The sequence below is a fragment of the Chrysoperla carnea genome, chromosome 2 (genome assembly GCF_905475395.1).
Source record: "Chrysoperla carnea chromosome 2, inChrCarn1.1, whole genome shotgun sequence".
NCBI lineage: Eukaryota > Metazoa > Arthropoda > Insecta > Neuroptera > Chrysopidae > Chrysoperla > Chrysoperla carnea.
The window spans coordinates 12,998,163-13,013,080 of NC_058338.1; the positions used below are offsets into that span (position 1 = coordinate 12,998,163).

Sequence of the window (14,918 nt, forward strand, 5' to 3'; positions counted from 1 at the left end):
TCAAGGACATCAGATGAAATGAAAAGGATACTGAGAGAGCTATAATTTTTTGCGACAAATTTTTGGAAATATTTTAATTGAAATTGAAATATTTGACAAAAGAAAGTGTTCGTCACTTTTTACCCCCGAACCAAAAGAGTAGTATTAAAAGTTTGATCGCTTTTCAGTTTTCGTTTTGTTTGAAAGGTAATTTAATAGAGAATATTCCTAGCACTTTGTCAATAGCGAGTTTTGGATTCCAAATAGGTAAATTTTCACTTGATTAAAACAATTTTATTACCATTCCTTCATTGTGTTTTCTTATTCAATAACACATTATTTTTTTACAAATGGGACATAGTTCCTACAGAGTTGCCCACGACGAAATTGCTATTAAATATGTATAAAAAAACGAAACGGTTTTCTTACATGAGTGTATATTGGGCCTTAGTCGATAATTTTGTTCAAAACCAAAATATTTTATTGAAAAACTTGAGCTGTGCGTGATATGTACGTTCTTCATTCAGCTAAATACACAGCCCGCGGTACATATATCAATATATAACAACTACCTATACATATACTTACACATTCACCACGTTGCGTTCTATACCTTCTTAGTCTAGTGGATGATGATTTAAACACCTTCTTTTCAGTAACATTTTTATTATTATTTTATTCTTCAAGTCGTCCTCACATCGCGATCGCATCGCAGCGCGATGTTCTTGTTCAACACCAAACATATATTATAAAGTATACCACATTGAGAGTTCATAACTACTCTAACTAAACTGAGTAGCATATGTTTGTTTCTTGCTTACTGCGCTGGCTGCTACGCTAAACGTAGTAAATGTGAAGTAAGAAATTATTAAATTAATAATTTTTTGTTTCTTTTTCTTTCAAGATTTTATTTTATTTTATTTATTTTTTTGTTTTTGTTGAAATATCGTTTGTGAAGTTTTAAGTTAGTTGTGTTTATTATTTATGATTTATTTAAACAATATTATTATATAGCGTCCGTCGTCGTCTTAAACTTGTTCAACAACTTCTGTGTTTGTTTTCAACTCTTTTTTTTTTTATATAATATGGTAGGCATATGGGGAAATACCGATGAGCTTAATACCGCTCAAATTAAATTACTAATTAAATCATAAAATTCTTATTTCATCAGAAACAAAATACTCCAAGTATTTTAAAATAAAACTTAAATAAAAAGATTCTTTTTCAGGGATTTTGTTCTACTAAAAAGTAGAAAATAACTTTTTCTGTACATGTACACTTTAGTTATGACTGTTTGTAAAAGCTGGAGACTCAATTTAACAAAAAAAAATGATTCGGATCATCACAAGCTTTTATCAAGAGATGCGTGAGTGGCAAATAAATGTGGCAAAACAATGATTTTCTACTGTTTAGTACAATAAAAGCTTCTTCCTTAAAAAGTATTTTTATTTAAATTCGTAGTTTAAATCTAGAAAACGTATGTCTATCAAATATCGTGGAAGCGATGGGAAATTTCTGGTCATGTTTACCATAAAAAAAAAACTTTTTTATCCAATTTACATATGTGCATGAATAATTTCAGCTTAATCGAGAACCGGGAATTGGGTCATATTTAATTTGCAAGATTTGATTACAAACAGACACCGATGATTAAAGGCAGACACACTGTGCGGGGACGACGGTGATTGTAGGAAATGCGAACTAAATACAAGTTTGTAAAAGATGATTTTGCTCAGAAATTGTCTGAAAACATGTAGTCAAACAATATTCAGCAATTTTTGAAGAAAAAATTCAAATTCAAATCCGTTATTCTTACCAGGGTTTCAAAATTTCTATCAATCATCAAATTGAGATGTTCAATGAAAAATGAGAATCAATTTTTGTATTTTATTTCAATTATTTGTCATAATAAATATTGAACTTCGCCAATAAAATTTTTTTTAAACTATGTATAATTAAATATATGTTAATTAAAATGAATAAAATATACAAATGAATTCACAGATTACAAACGTTATTTGGGCACAGTGTGCTATATTCATGACGTAGAAATTTTAAAATACATAAGTCTATTTTTACGGAAATTTTTTCTTCGGACTTTTTCGTTTCTCTTTTGAAAAGTCTGTTAAAACTGTATGTAATTAACTTTCAAATCATTATGAAAGAATAAAAGCAGTTTTACTATAAGATTTGTATGCAATCATTCAATTTCTGTCAAAAAAAAATCCGTTCAACAACTCAATTCGATCCCAATTAGAAAAAGATATTTATTATCGATCTTTCGATGGTTCATCAGACTTTTATCCACTAGAACAAGAAATCGACTAGATTAAACAATCATAAAAATTGAAGCAACCTGCAGATGTGTTACAGAGTATAATGCAAAAAGTTTTGCAATTATACATCGGGTTTATTTTCATTTTCATTGGAGACAGATGGTTGGCGAATCGATGTAATATTTTAGGAATCGTAGTAAAAATAATTCTTTTTAGTACCTATTATTAATAATTTCTAACAAATATTATTTATCTCTGGAAACACAATGAAATTATTAGCCGAAAATAATAAAAAAATCTTTAAAAGTTAAGTATTATCAAACTTTTAATGACCTTTTAAATATATACTTAAGTATAGTAAATAAAAAAAAAAGTATTATAAAAAGATATCATTAAGTCATTTTTATAGCAGACACTGAATATTGACCAAAAGAATACCTTCAGAATAATATAATATTTGATGACCAATCTCTCATAATTACATGACAATCTTTTTACCAGTAGTGTGGTAATAACTTTTTTTTTTTATTTGGTAAGAAATTTTTAAAAAGTATTTATAGAAAACCGCAAAAACATTCACACACACAAAAAAAACTAAAAAGGTGTAATGATCGTTTTTTTTTTGTAAAGAACACTATTACGCATAATGTCACCAAGAAAATAAAAATATTTTTTATGACTTTTATTTTTTGTTAATATTTTTTAATTATTGTGGTTTTAAAAGTTTACTTTGGTAATATGTAAGGTCCGCACGATGTCAGTTTAAATTTATATTATTTGTAAATATCGCTTCGAAACGGTGACTCAAACAAAGAGAAGAAAAATATACAAGTTATACAAGTTTTTGGAGTTTGCTCGTTAAGAATCGATTTTCTTTCAATTATGCCCCCCGGTATGACAAAAAGTACGTTTTCAGGTGCACAACGTGTGTATAACTGGTATACTTGCGTTCTGTCGATAAAGCATCTATTGTTTGAAACTGATAATAACCTGATGTGAACAGTACACAGAATAGTTGTTATCCACCGATACAGAATGATTTTATATCTACTCAGCCAACGAACATCATACGTCTTCGAGTTACCATACATAAATTATACATGGTACTTATAACAGACAAAGCATCTATTGTTCGAAACTGACAATAAGTTGACGGACACAACAAACTATACAACATTTAAGAAGTAAACTCCAGCCGTTAGTCTGGAGCTGAAGCACACATAATTTCTTTTCCTAACTTCGTGATTAACACCTCAAAAAATTAATTAGCAACCACTTACCATCAAATCAAAAGTAAAGTGTGATATTATGGTACTTGATATTATTTCAGGAAATTAAAAAATACTTCGCGAAATTTGGGAATCGCGTTGGTAGAAAAAAGTCTTTAAAATAAAGTTTAGGCAAGGTAAGAAAACATAGTTTATTAAGATGTGGATTAAAAAGTATCAAATAATTTTTAAGAGTAATATAAAATAATTTTGTACAACTAGTCTGCATTCAAATAAAATTGGGCTTATTTTATGGTTTTCTTCTTCTCCAACTCGAATAAAAAAAAATGTAATTAATAAAAAAATAATATTTTTTATTTAAAAAATTATTTATTTTTGAAATTAAAATGAACATTTTTATAAGAATTTGTAATAATAATAATAATTTTAAAATGAATTTTTTGGCTACCATATCTGCAAACAAATATTTGTACACATTATTTATGTACCAATTATATGTTTCCCGAAAGAACTGTTTGTAATGGGTCCTATATAGTGTCGTCTGTCCAATGTAGAAGCATTATTACAAGCTCAGCATGTTAACATATAATTTTATTACTTATGTGAAATATTTTTTTAACTGACCATAATTTTTGTCGACTGCAATGACACGTTAGTAAAATTATTATTTTCGAAGTAAAAACAATCATGTATATTTTTTTCAATATTTATATATTTTAAGTAGCTTTATACCGCATGCGTGGCACATAAAATGAACGAGTCGAGTGTTTGGTTGTATATTCTGTTTATTTAAGTGTTTTTTGATACATAATATTTTTAATTTGCCCATCGGGTGCGTACATGAATCAGTCAGAAGGTTTTCCAGACGCGTAAGCAAGTATTTCTATGTCAAAAAAAATGCACGGATTACATATAGTACTGTATGTAATCCGTGTATTTTTTGTGACACAGAGTATACATATACAGTGTGTCCAAGTGCCAATTTTATTACAATAGTTTTTGACATTTAATTTTTCAATAAATACGTCAAAAGTCGAGTGTAGTCTTGGTCCAGAAATCAAAGTGGGCATCCCCAATGATTTAACAACGCATAGAAAACAAACATACATGTCTGTGTATAGGTGTGTCTGTCTGTGGCATCATAGCCCCTAAACGGATGATCCAATTTTGATAATTTTTTTGTTTTGTTTGAAAGGTAATTAGATCGAGAAATTTCTTAACTATGATTAGGGTTTCGTACCCGAAACAACTAGAAAATAGGCTGAAAAATATTTTTTCCACGATTTTCTCTACAAATTTTATTGTTTTGTATTCCAAAATTACAGTTTGAAAGTAAAACTGATGCTACATTAATAAAACTGTACTGTAGATAGCTATGCAAGAAGCTCTCTGTTTATGGATTTAATTAGATTAACACTCGGTATAAATATTTGTAACAGAAGCAAAAAAAATCAATAAAAACAATTTGATATTGTATTTAATCAATTCACTTAATTTATATAAATATTTCTTTTGGTTTTGTGCCAAAATAAAAAAAAAAAAATAAATAGTAGCTATCCCAAAGTATTATTGTATTATAGACTTATATAATAAAAATTGGATATAATATAGTCCTTTATAAATTTATTATATATTCGGTCAAACGCCTTTTAATTCTATTGTTTATCTTTGTCTTTCACATATAATAATTCTTAATTTATACCGAAAAAAACAAACTAGTTTATAGAAATTTTTAGGATACAGTAACTCTATAAATATATAGCTTTATTAGTAAAATGCTTCAGGATTATTTTCAAATCGTTGGAAAGGTTTATTGCTGTTTTGTCTTACTAAAATTTACTTAATTTCGTATTGATATTATGTGTTTCTAATTCTGTAGGGTTGATCCGTTACGAAATCCTCTTATAAACGTAAAATTAAAACCCACCGATTTGTTAAATTATATTTATTTGAGACAATCACATAATCAAAATCTATTCTCCTGAAGACTAAAGAAGATACTGTAATCTGGAAGCAACTATATTCGCAAATAATTATTACTGCGGTAAAAACTTCAAACATTTATTTGCTTTAAATTTATCTGAACCTTTAAAGCTGTAAAGTATTATACTTAACGCACACTTGATCGATTTTTATGAATAAAAAAATACACAACAAAATTATTAAAAACTATTTCATAAATATATTAATTCATATTTTCTTATATTATATGTTAATAAATTTAGATTTATGTCATATTTATTTTATTTTTTTTTAAATCTAGTTTTTCGAAAATACAGTTTTAATTGGAATGATTTAATTATTAGATTAATAATCTTTAAATATATTTTTTTTTAATTCTCTCAATCAGATGATTAAATTTTTTTAATGGTTTAATTTGTTCCTTTGTACCAAACTCATCTTATCAAAAGTTTACTTTGTTTGCAAAATAGAGCTATAAATATTATTTTATTTTTATTTTTCTACCATGTATATATGAAATATACATAGTATATTAAGTTTAGTCCCAAGTTTGTAACGCTTAAAAATCATGATGCTAGGAAAAAAATTTTGTCATAAGTGTTCATAAAATCACCTAATTAGTCCATTTCCGGTTGTCCGTCCGTCCGTTCGTCCGTCCGTCTGTGGACACGATAACTCAAAAACGAAAAAAAAAATCGAGCTGAAATTTTTACAGCGTACTCAGGACGTGAAAAAGTGAGGTCAAGTTCGTAAATGAGCATCATAGGTCAATTGGGTCTTGGGTTCGTAGGACCCATCTTGTAAACCGTTAGAGATAGAAAAAAAGTTTAAATGTAAAAAATGTTCCTTATCAAAAATTAAACAACTTTTGTTTGAAACATTTTTTCGTACACATCACTGTTTGCCCGTGAGGGCGCCAATAAGGCGGAAATTTTATAGTATGTATACTACTATACTTGAATATCAGTTATGTATGTGTCACATGTTTGTATGTGTAATGTGATAAAGAAATCAACACTGACTATGCATGGTATTTCAACAATTAACTCTGTCAATTGTTTGTTTTCACTTGTTTATATATAAAATAAATATAATATTAAGATCAACTCATCTTAAAGGCGTATTCCCAAAGAAATGAGTGTATGCAAATATTTGAGACTTACGCTTCAAATTTTCATGGTGCATTCTTTTAGAACTTAACTTAATTAGACGAAAATTAAGAAATTTTTCGAAATATAGTTTTTGAAATATTGATTCCTAAATATTTAGAAAAAATCACTTGTAAAAGAAATAACATACAATTACCGTTCATTTCACCATTTTAAATGTATTTTATGGAAAAAAGAGTGCCACTTCTGATAATATTCTTATAGAAAAATATTGGTCATGCTTTTAACTAATGAATATTATTTTTCCAAATCAATTTTAGGAAAATTAGCCTTATTATATAATAAAGCATACCTTTAAAAACACTTCAATAAAAGATTTCTAAGTTAAAAAAGCAATAAAGAGAATTATTGAGAATGCATGCATATACATGATTTAAAGATGATCCTAAGAAACCGTGATTTTTTAGGGAACGCCTTTAAAGATATGAAAGTTAACAAAGAATCGCTAGGATTTCTCGTCCTGTATTATCTACTCCCAAACAATGGTATGAGTCCTAGAATGGCATAGAAATACGATTTAAAAGCAAATTTCACATTACCTAACGAAAATTTTAAAGTACACAAAATAAAAATTAACATCCGGTAACAATAATTAAAGATTGTTCAAATTTAAAAAAAAATAAATAATTCAAACAGTAATCGACATATTTCACTGATGATAAATGTCTTCATTAAACTCGCCAATACCCATCAGTGATCACCAAACACTGAAACGATAAATACACAGGCGAAGAAAAGAAGTTATAACTTCAAATCATTATATCAATTTGATTTTGATGATTTTGTATAATATAAAAAGTGTTATTGACCTGACCATTAAACCCAATTTATGTGAGATTTTTAACGAAAGATTGTTCATTTTTTATTTATTTTTAGAGTAATCAATGCCTTTTTAAAAGTAATTACTGTCTATGACAAATTTATGTAATTATTGAACTATAATAATATTGGGAATTTACAAGTAATTTAAAATGTTAAATCATAGAAATTATGAGATAAGTATAAAAAAAATTTGTTTAGTCATTAATTAGTGCTTATCAAATTTTTTTTAAGACGATTTTATTGAGTATAATTTATTCAATGCGTTTTACAAAATACTATACTTAGTTCTAATTCTTTATGTAACAAATTGGATTTAACGGATATTTAAAATAAACAATAATTAAATAACAAAAGTGGTAAATTTTGTGGTACATTGCAAATCTTTTTTGTGGAGTATTAAAATGTTAGGGGTAAATCTAAAAACAAAATTGAAGTGCGAACAAACATATGCCCAAACAATAAAGAACCTGTTATCTATTTCAAGGCTTTATCTAATTCTATACCAAAGAAATTTACAAAATTTAAAAAACACTCGAGAAATTTTTCGTCTACGGAACCCTAAACTCGCATTTGAAACATATCTAAGATCACTCTACATAAAATTGCCTTTTCCTTTAAAGCTTTTTTTCAAAATTAAGCCGATTTGTCAGATCATCGCAACAGGAGCACAAGACCATAACCTCGTTGATAATTCTATTTATATTTCAAAGTAATAAACTATAGAAAAAAAAGTGGGTGTCTAGAACTAAGGAAGTATAAAGCCAGTGTCTATTTATGTAAATTACTAGCAATTTGGCAAAAATTTTTCGCTTGGCACAGTACTTGGCTAATCCAACAATTATTGAGGAAGCTGCACTTTTCAACTAATCTACAAGTATATGGTGAAAAATTAAAATTTCGAAAAATCGAGTTTTGAAAATAGCATATCCGTTGTAAAGGGCCAAAAATGACTTGTTACAATCAAAAAATTAACACTTCTCTAAGAATTTTGATAAAACTAGAATAGTTGAAAATCGCATACCTAAAATTATTTTCAATTGACTATTTTTTACCCGGAAATCAACGTTAAATTAAACGATTTAATTGAGACCAGTTCAAGTTCAGATTTTGAAAGCAATCAGTAAATGTCATACAAAAAAAAAAAACGCAGGAAATAAGCAATAATTTATTTAAAAGAACACAATTTTTACGCATGGCTAAGAACTGTTCAAACCCCTTTTCAATTGCACATGTTTTATAGTTATAGGGTTGATCCGCAATCATGTAAACGGACATCGATAGTGGACATTTAAACGTTTAACTTTTTATATCATCATACCACACCCTAACGATTATCACATTATAACAGAAGGGTGGTCAGTCAGTCAGTCAGTGAATATCAGATAAGGGTACATTTTAATAGTACCCTTTTTCTCTATTGCGATGGTCAAGCCTTTTTGTACTATGTATATATACTATTAAATCATTGAATTTTGATGTAGGTCATTTGATAAACCCTTTCTTTTACAAAAACCACATTTATCGTTTGTATCGATAACGCGAACCTATATTCCTAACAAGCCAATTGTTTTGATTTCTGTTTGAGATATAGTTTTTGGTTATTGAAAACTTATTGTGTAACGGATATTTGATTTATGGGAATTATTATTTGATAAGTTGACCATGTTTTGTTTGATGGATTCTTTTTGAGAAACTGACCTGATTGTGTTTTTTGTTGTTGTTGTTGTTCAATCCTTTGAAAAACCCATAATTCACGATATTTAATACTTTATAATTTGATAATGGATACTCTGAGATGTAACGAAGTTAGATCTTAATACTCTCATGACCTCTTGTATTATTAGGTACTGTAGAAACAAAATCGGAAATTTGGGTATAAAACTAATTTTTTATTGTCTTAAAATAGACCTAAAATCACCTAATATGGCCTGGTACCATTATCTTTCAGAAAGGTTTGGATAAATGGAGTACAAATGCTTAAAATCTATGCTTTATGCTTCAGAAAGGTTAGGAAAAATGGAGCTTAAATGCTTTAAAGCTATGCTAGTATTATCTAAAGCATTGGAAAAGTTTAAAAATTTAAAAATAAATATTTAGTTAGTAAAATGTGATGATAGCTTAATTCTTTGATAGCTTTGATTCTGTAATAAAAATAAAATAAATATACGCTTGTATTTAGTTATTGCCACTAATTAAAACGATATGAAATTCGCTGGAAGGCCATTACTTTTTTATTTATTTTGTAAACTAGTGTACCTAATTTCTATTCTACTCATCAATTGGTTGGAGCTAATTTTTCCACAAGTTTTAGGACTTCTTCATACATTACGCTAAAAATTAGGTTTATCTAATTCTTATTGGCGATATTGATAACTGAATTATGACAGTAGAAACGGTGTTGATTTTTACAACAACGGTCTTCTAGGGAACGTAATTATTTATCGCAGTGTCTTTGTTAAGTTAAACTGGACATAACCGGCAATAGAAGATTTCCTTCTCAAACACAAACAAAATGTTCATATAGGTCCTATCGAACAATAAACTTTGTATTTAAGACTATCAGAAAAAGTCAAAATATGTACCTACTGTTGAACGATGCGGGAGTTATAATCTTCTTTCAAGTATTGGCAAGTATTAAAAGTTATTTATTTTAGAATACAAATAAAATAAAAACTTATTCAAGTTATTTATCCATAAATTGTTAATTTGCAGGCGGTGAGTTTATTTATCTCAATTTTTTGCGGTAAGTGTAGTACTAATTTTTTTTTTTTATTATTCATGTTTCCTTCTAATCTCTTGTGTACAAATTTAGTAAACAAACACAAATAATAAATAAATAAGCTATTGTCAAAATAAAAATTCGATGAGGTGAAAAAAATTACACTCTGTATCTAGAGCTCGTATGGCTGAACTGGCTAAGACACTTGACATGTAACAAAGATGTCCGTGTTCGACTCTTGGTGCAAGTGTATTTTTTTCAATTCTCTGTAATTAATCGTTTTTATTGACTTCAGTTTGCAAAGAAACATTGAGGTAAAATTAAAGATGTTAATCACACTTAAACATTAAATGCCATCTTATCAAGAACTTTTGAACTAAAAAATTAAACACAAAATTTTGAATTTAACTCTTTGGTTCAATTTTTATTCATAGTTAAATCGATAAAAGTTATTTTCGCAAACGTTTATAATCAGTTAACATGGGTACAATAATGAAATGTAAATAATATGGTATTTAAATTATCTAAGAGATATTTATAAAAATATATAATTTTTTTTTTAAATAAAATTTATCGCTTTCACAAAAAACACATAAAAATAATAATAATAATATTAAACAGATAAATTAATTGATCGTAAAACCGAAAAATTTATTATCAATTCAATTTTATTCTACAATCTATACATTTTTTCATTATTTATAAAAAATTACGTGTTTTGTTGATGCATGAAGCAAAATTTTCACCGATTGTAAATTAATTTTATTATTTTCAATAATTCAATTTTTGAAAACCACCAACGCGCTTTAAGTATTAAGTTGCAAAGATGCGCGACGGCTATCTATAAAATACAATTTTTTTTGTGATATTTTTTTTAAAATAAAAAATAAAATAATTTCTTGAATAATGGGCATATCATGAATTTTTTGCAAAATCATTACAATTTTCAAAATTTCAATCATTGTGAAAATTACGTTTTCGTTAAAACAACTATAGATTTTGTTTTTATCTATGGAATTTAATCTAACAGCTATTTTACGACTAATATCTTTTGAAATTCAGCAAAAAATTACTTCTACAAAATTTCAAATGTTTATCCTTTTGCAATACAATATCTCCGAATAAAATTTTGAATTCTTCTAGGCTTAACTAGATAGTGATTCAGATTCTTAATGCAGAAAAATATATGGTACTAGGGCCTATAAATAATTCTATTTACGATATTTGCGATTATGCCGATAATAACCAAAGTCTGATTTATATCAAGTATCATAATTTAAGGTTATTCGGTCACTCTCTCTCTCATGTTTATATTGGGCAAAGTGAAGTAATAAAATTAAATTTTCAATGTAAGTCATAAATGCAATCCATATACAATTATATATGCATCCATACAATTCTTTAATTTTACAGTAGTGTATCGTTACCACGGAAACACCTCTAATAAAACTCACGGACGGTGCGAATAAATTAAAGATTTAGTTTTAAGCTTAAAATTACTTAAAATTTCATGTCTTAATTTTAAAAAGAATGAAAAAAAATAAAGAAATGATTAAAAAAGACATAACAAAATGAGTCGAAAAAGATAATAAATAAACCTTTGATCCATATAAAAAAAAAGTAATTGACTTTAATAAATAATAGGATCTCCACACTAAATAGGTATCTTAAGCGTACGCTAAGCACGCGCTACAAATTATCTATTCAAATTAACATACCACGAGGTGGATCTTCTTGTTTTTTTTTTTTTTTTATATGCATCTTATTATCTTTCCAACAAGATAATAATTTTAAACATAAAAAAAATAAATAAACATAAATCTTAATATAAGGTACCTGAATATATTTACTTTGAAGGGTTTAACAACTATTCTAACTTAAACAGGGGAACTTTTTAAAACCCTTTATTGAAATCAGATTACAATGGACATTGGTCAACTTGTTCACATAAACACCTTTGTGTGATTTAACCCTTTTTATGTATTCATACGTCTTAAAAAGGTAAGTAATAATTACGATACGGAAGTATAGGTAAAGAAAGGGCCATTTGTAAAAATTCTATTGTATTTATACAACTTGTTTGACCAATTTGTTATACAAAAAAATAAAGTTAACGACTTTTTTATAATGGCCGGCACAGGTTTGGTTTTATGTATTTGAAATCAATTTTGGAACCAATACACGATTTTTTGTCATTTGGAAAATTGATCCGGTTAAATCAAACTATAAAAATCACGTTATTTTAACGATTTTTCTAAAAATTCAATTCAAGCTTTTAAAAATATCTAACGATGTTATTTGATGTCAATTTTGGAGATGTTTTTTTTATTTATAAAATTGATCCGGTTAAATCAAACTATAAAAACAACTTTAATTTAACGATTTTTTACAAGCTTTTAAAAATAACTCGCGATGTCTTCATATAGCGTGTGAAAACATAGCGCAGACAAACAGTAAATGAGCTTTTTCGAGAAATAATTCTTATCAAAGCGTATTGCAAAATTTAAACTGAACAAGATATACAGAAAATTCAAAGATAATTTATTTATCGTTAATCTAAGATTATAAAATCACAGTCAGGTATTTTGAAATCGATGACAAGCACTTTTGTTTTATAGTTGAATACAGGAAAACATTTTCTTAAAAATAGGAATAACCTCTCGTAATTTTATTTATTTACTTTTTTAACAAGAAATTTTAATTAAAAAGTAAAACAAGCTTTAGAAGGAAATTTTACTTATTAAAAAAATAATTACAGAATTGACATCTATCAAAAACTATTCAAAAAAAGACAATTTTCTAATAAACAAAGTTGATATTTTCTAATATTAGTGTTAATTATTAAAAATTAATGACAGCTTAAATTGACATCTGTCAAAATACTAAAATTTCTAATAATCAAAATTTTAAGTCATAATTTTTTTTGGTTTAATTTCTAAATAATGGTCGCAAATGACACCTGTCAAATATTTCTTTAAAATAAAATGTGAAAAAAAAAATGATTAAAATTATTTTAAAAATATAAACTAATTTTCATCAATTATTAATTTGGAAAAATTAGTTTCAAATAATTTTCAAATTAATCGGAAAAGAATTTTTTCGATTTATCAAGAGTTTTTTCTTCAAGTGGAAACACATTTAAATATTAATCTTAAATTGTTTAAAATAACGCCACCTGTCAATAAATAATAATATTCACTTAATCACAAATAATATCGATAAACAATTCCGGAAAATTGATGAAAATTGTTGATAAAAATTGGTAATATTAATAATATATAACTTCATTTTTTTCACTTGTCACAAATTATCGAGCAAAACTTTCATTTCCTTTTTTTTTTTAATTAACAAGTGCTTTTAATTAATTCATAAATAAAATAATTAGAAAATTAATTGTTATTAAAATAATTTCATTTAATTAATTAACACCATCTTAAATGAAATCGAGCACCAGACTAAATGAAAGAAAAATCTTTTAGAAAAATCTGTTAGTAAAAAATATCTATGTACTAAACGTGAAAAGTGAAAAATTATATAAGGAAAAATAATGGAAAAAGTTGCGCCGACAATCTCTTAAAAGTAAAAAATCATTATAATAACTTTTTCTTATTAGTTAAAAGCAAGCAGACAATTGAGAAGAAAGAAGAATATAAGAAAACGTTCATCAACCCCACTTTAACCACCCCTTTATATATATATCACCGCCCGCCTTCATACCGAACTGAACACACTTTGCATTAATTAAAAACATTGATCACGTGACTAAAGAAAAGTTTTTACATCGCGAGAAGAAAAAAAAAAGTAACGTACACGAAGTAAAAAAATATATAACATCGCGATGTAAGAAAAATTACAAATAACATCAACAAACCAACCACGTGGATTGGAAAAATTTTTTGAAAAGAAAATTTCTACTAACCTTGTGCTATCCGAACTGCTGGCATTTTAATACGCATCTTGTCAACGATAGTTTTTTTTTTCGGGGGATGTAACACTACAACAAATTTTCTCGCTTAGTCTAAGAACATATTTGTCACTGAATTTTTAAGTTTTATAATATGACAAGTTCACTTTTTGTCAACAATACGTTTTAAAACACATTTTTCATTGTTATATATGAAAAATAAACTTAAAAAAAAAAATAAAACAACACTTTTCAACAATAAAAAAAAAAAATCGCACTTAAAAAATAAAAATAAAACTTAATAATCCACAACAATTATACAACAGTCACGTGAGTTTTGTGTAAAAACATTTTGTAATACATTGTTGACAGTTGCGCGACTATTGTTGTAACAACGATAATCGTAGAAAATTTGATAATTTTACAATAATCATAACGATGGAAATAATATAAATATAATGGAATAAATAAATATATTTATATAATATAATGTTATTTGAAGTCAGAGTAGTGAATGGTTTTTAAATACAACAATTCAGAATGTATGTAGTATGTGTGTTTAGATTTTGATGTGCTTGCTGATGGCTAGTCAGTGCCGGTCGGTTGCTTGGACGCGTGTGTTGCTATTAGAACCCGCGAGCCTCACTACGTCCCGCGGTCTAATCTCGGACCCACTCGTTACACCTCGGCATATATCGTTACATTGGCCACTCGCCGTATACTAGCCATCGGGTACTCAGGGGATGCTGGGGCTATACACACAACATATATAACATATATAAACTACGTTTTACTACATATTCACATATATAACATCCCTTATTCAGAGAGGGGATGCTTTTGTGAAAATCATCATGA

The 14,918-nt window shown here is 27.0% G+C and overlaps 1 protein-coding gene across 1 annotated transcript in view; it reads right to left on the reverse strand.

The window, feature by feature from the left end:
* Nucleotides 1-14,211, reverse strand: part of LOC123291845 (B-cell lymphoma/leukemia 11A) — an 88,903-nt gene extending 74,692 nt beyond the window's left edge. Inside the window, exon 1 of the mRNA XM_044872274.1 lies at nt 14,076-14,211. Coding sequence (XP_044728209.1) covers nt 14,076-14,112 — 37 coding nt within the window. The 5' untranslated portion in view covers nt 14,113-14,211. The remainder of the gene's footprint in view (nt 1-14,075) is intronic.
* Nucleotides 14,212-14,918: the final 707 nt, after the last annotated feature.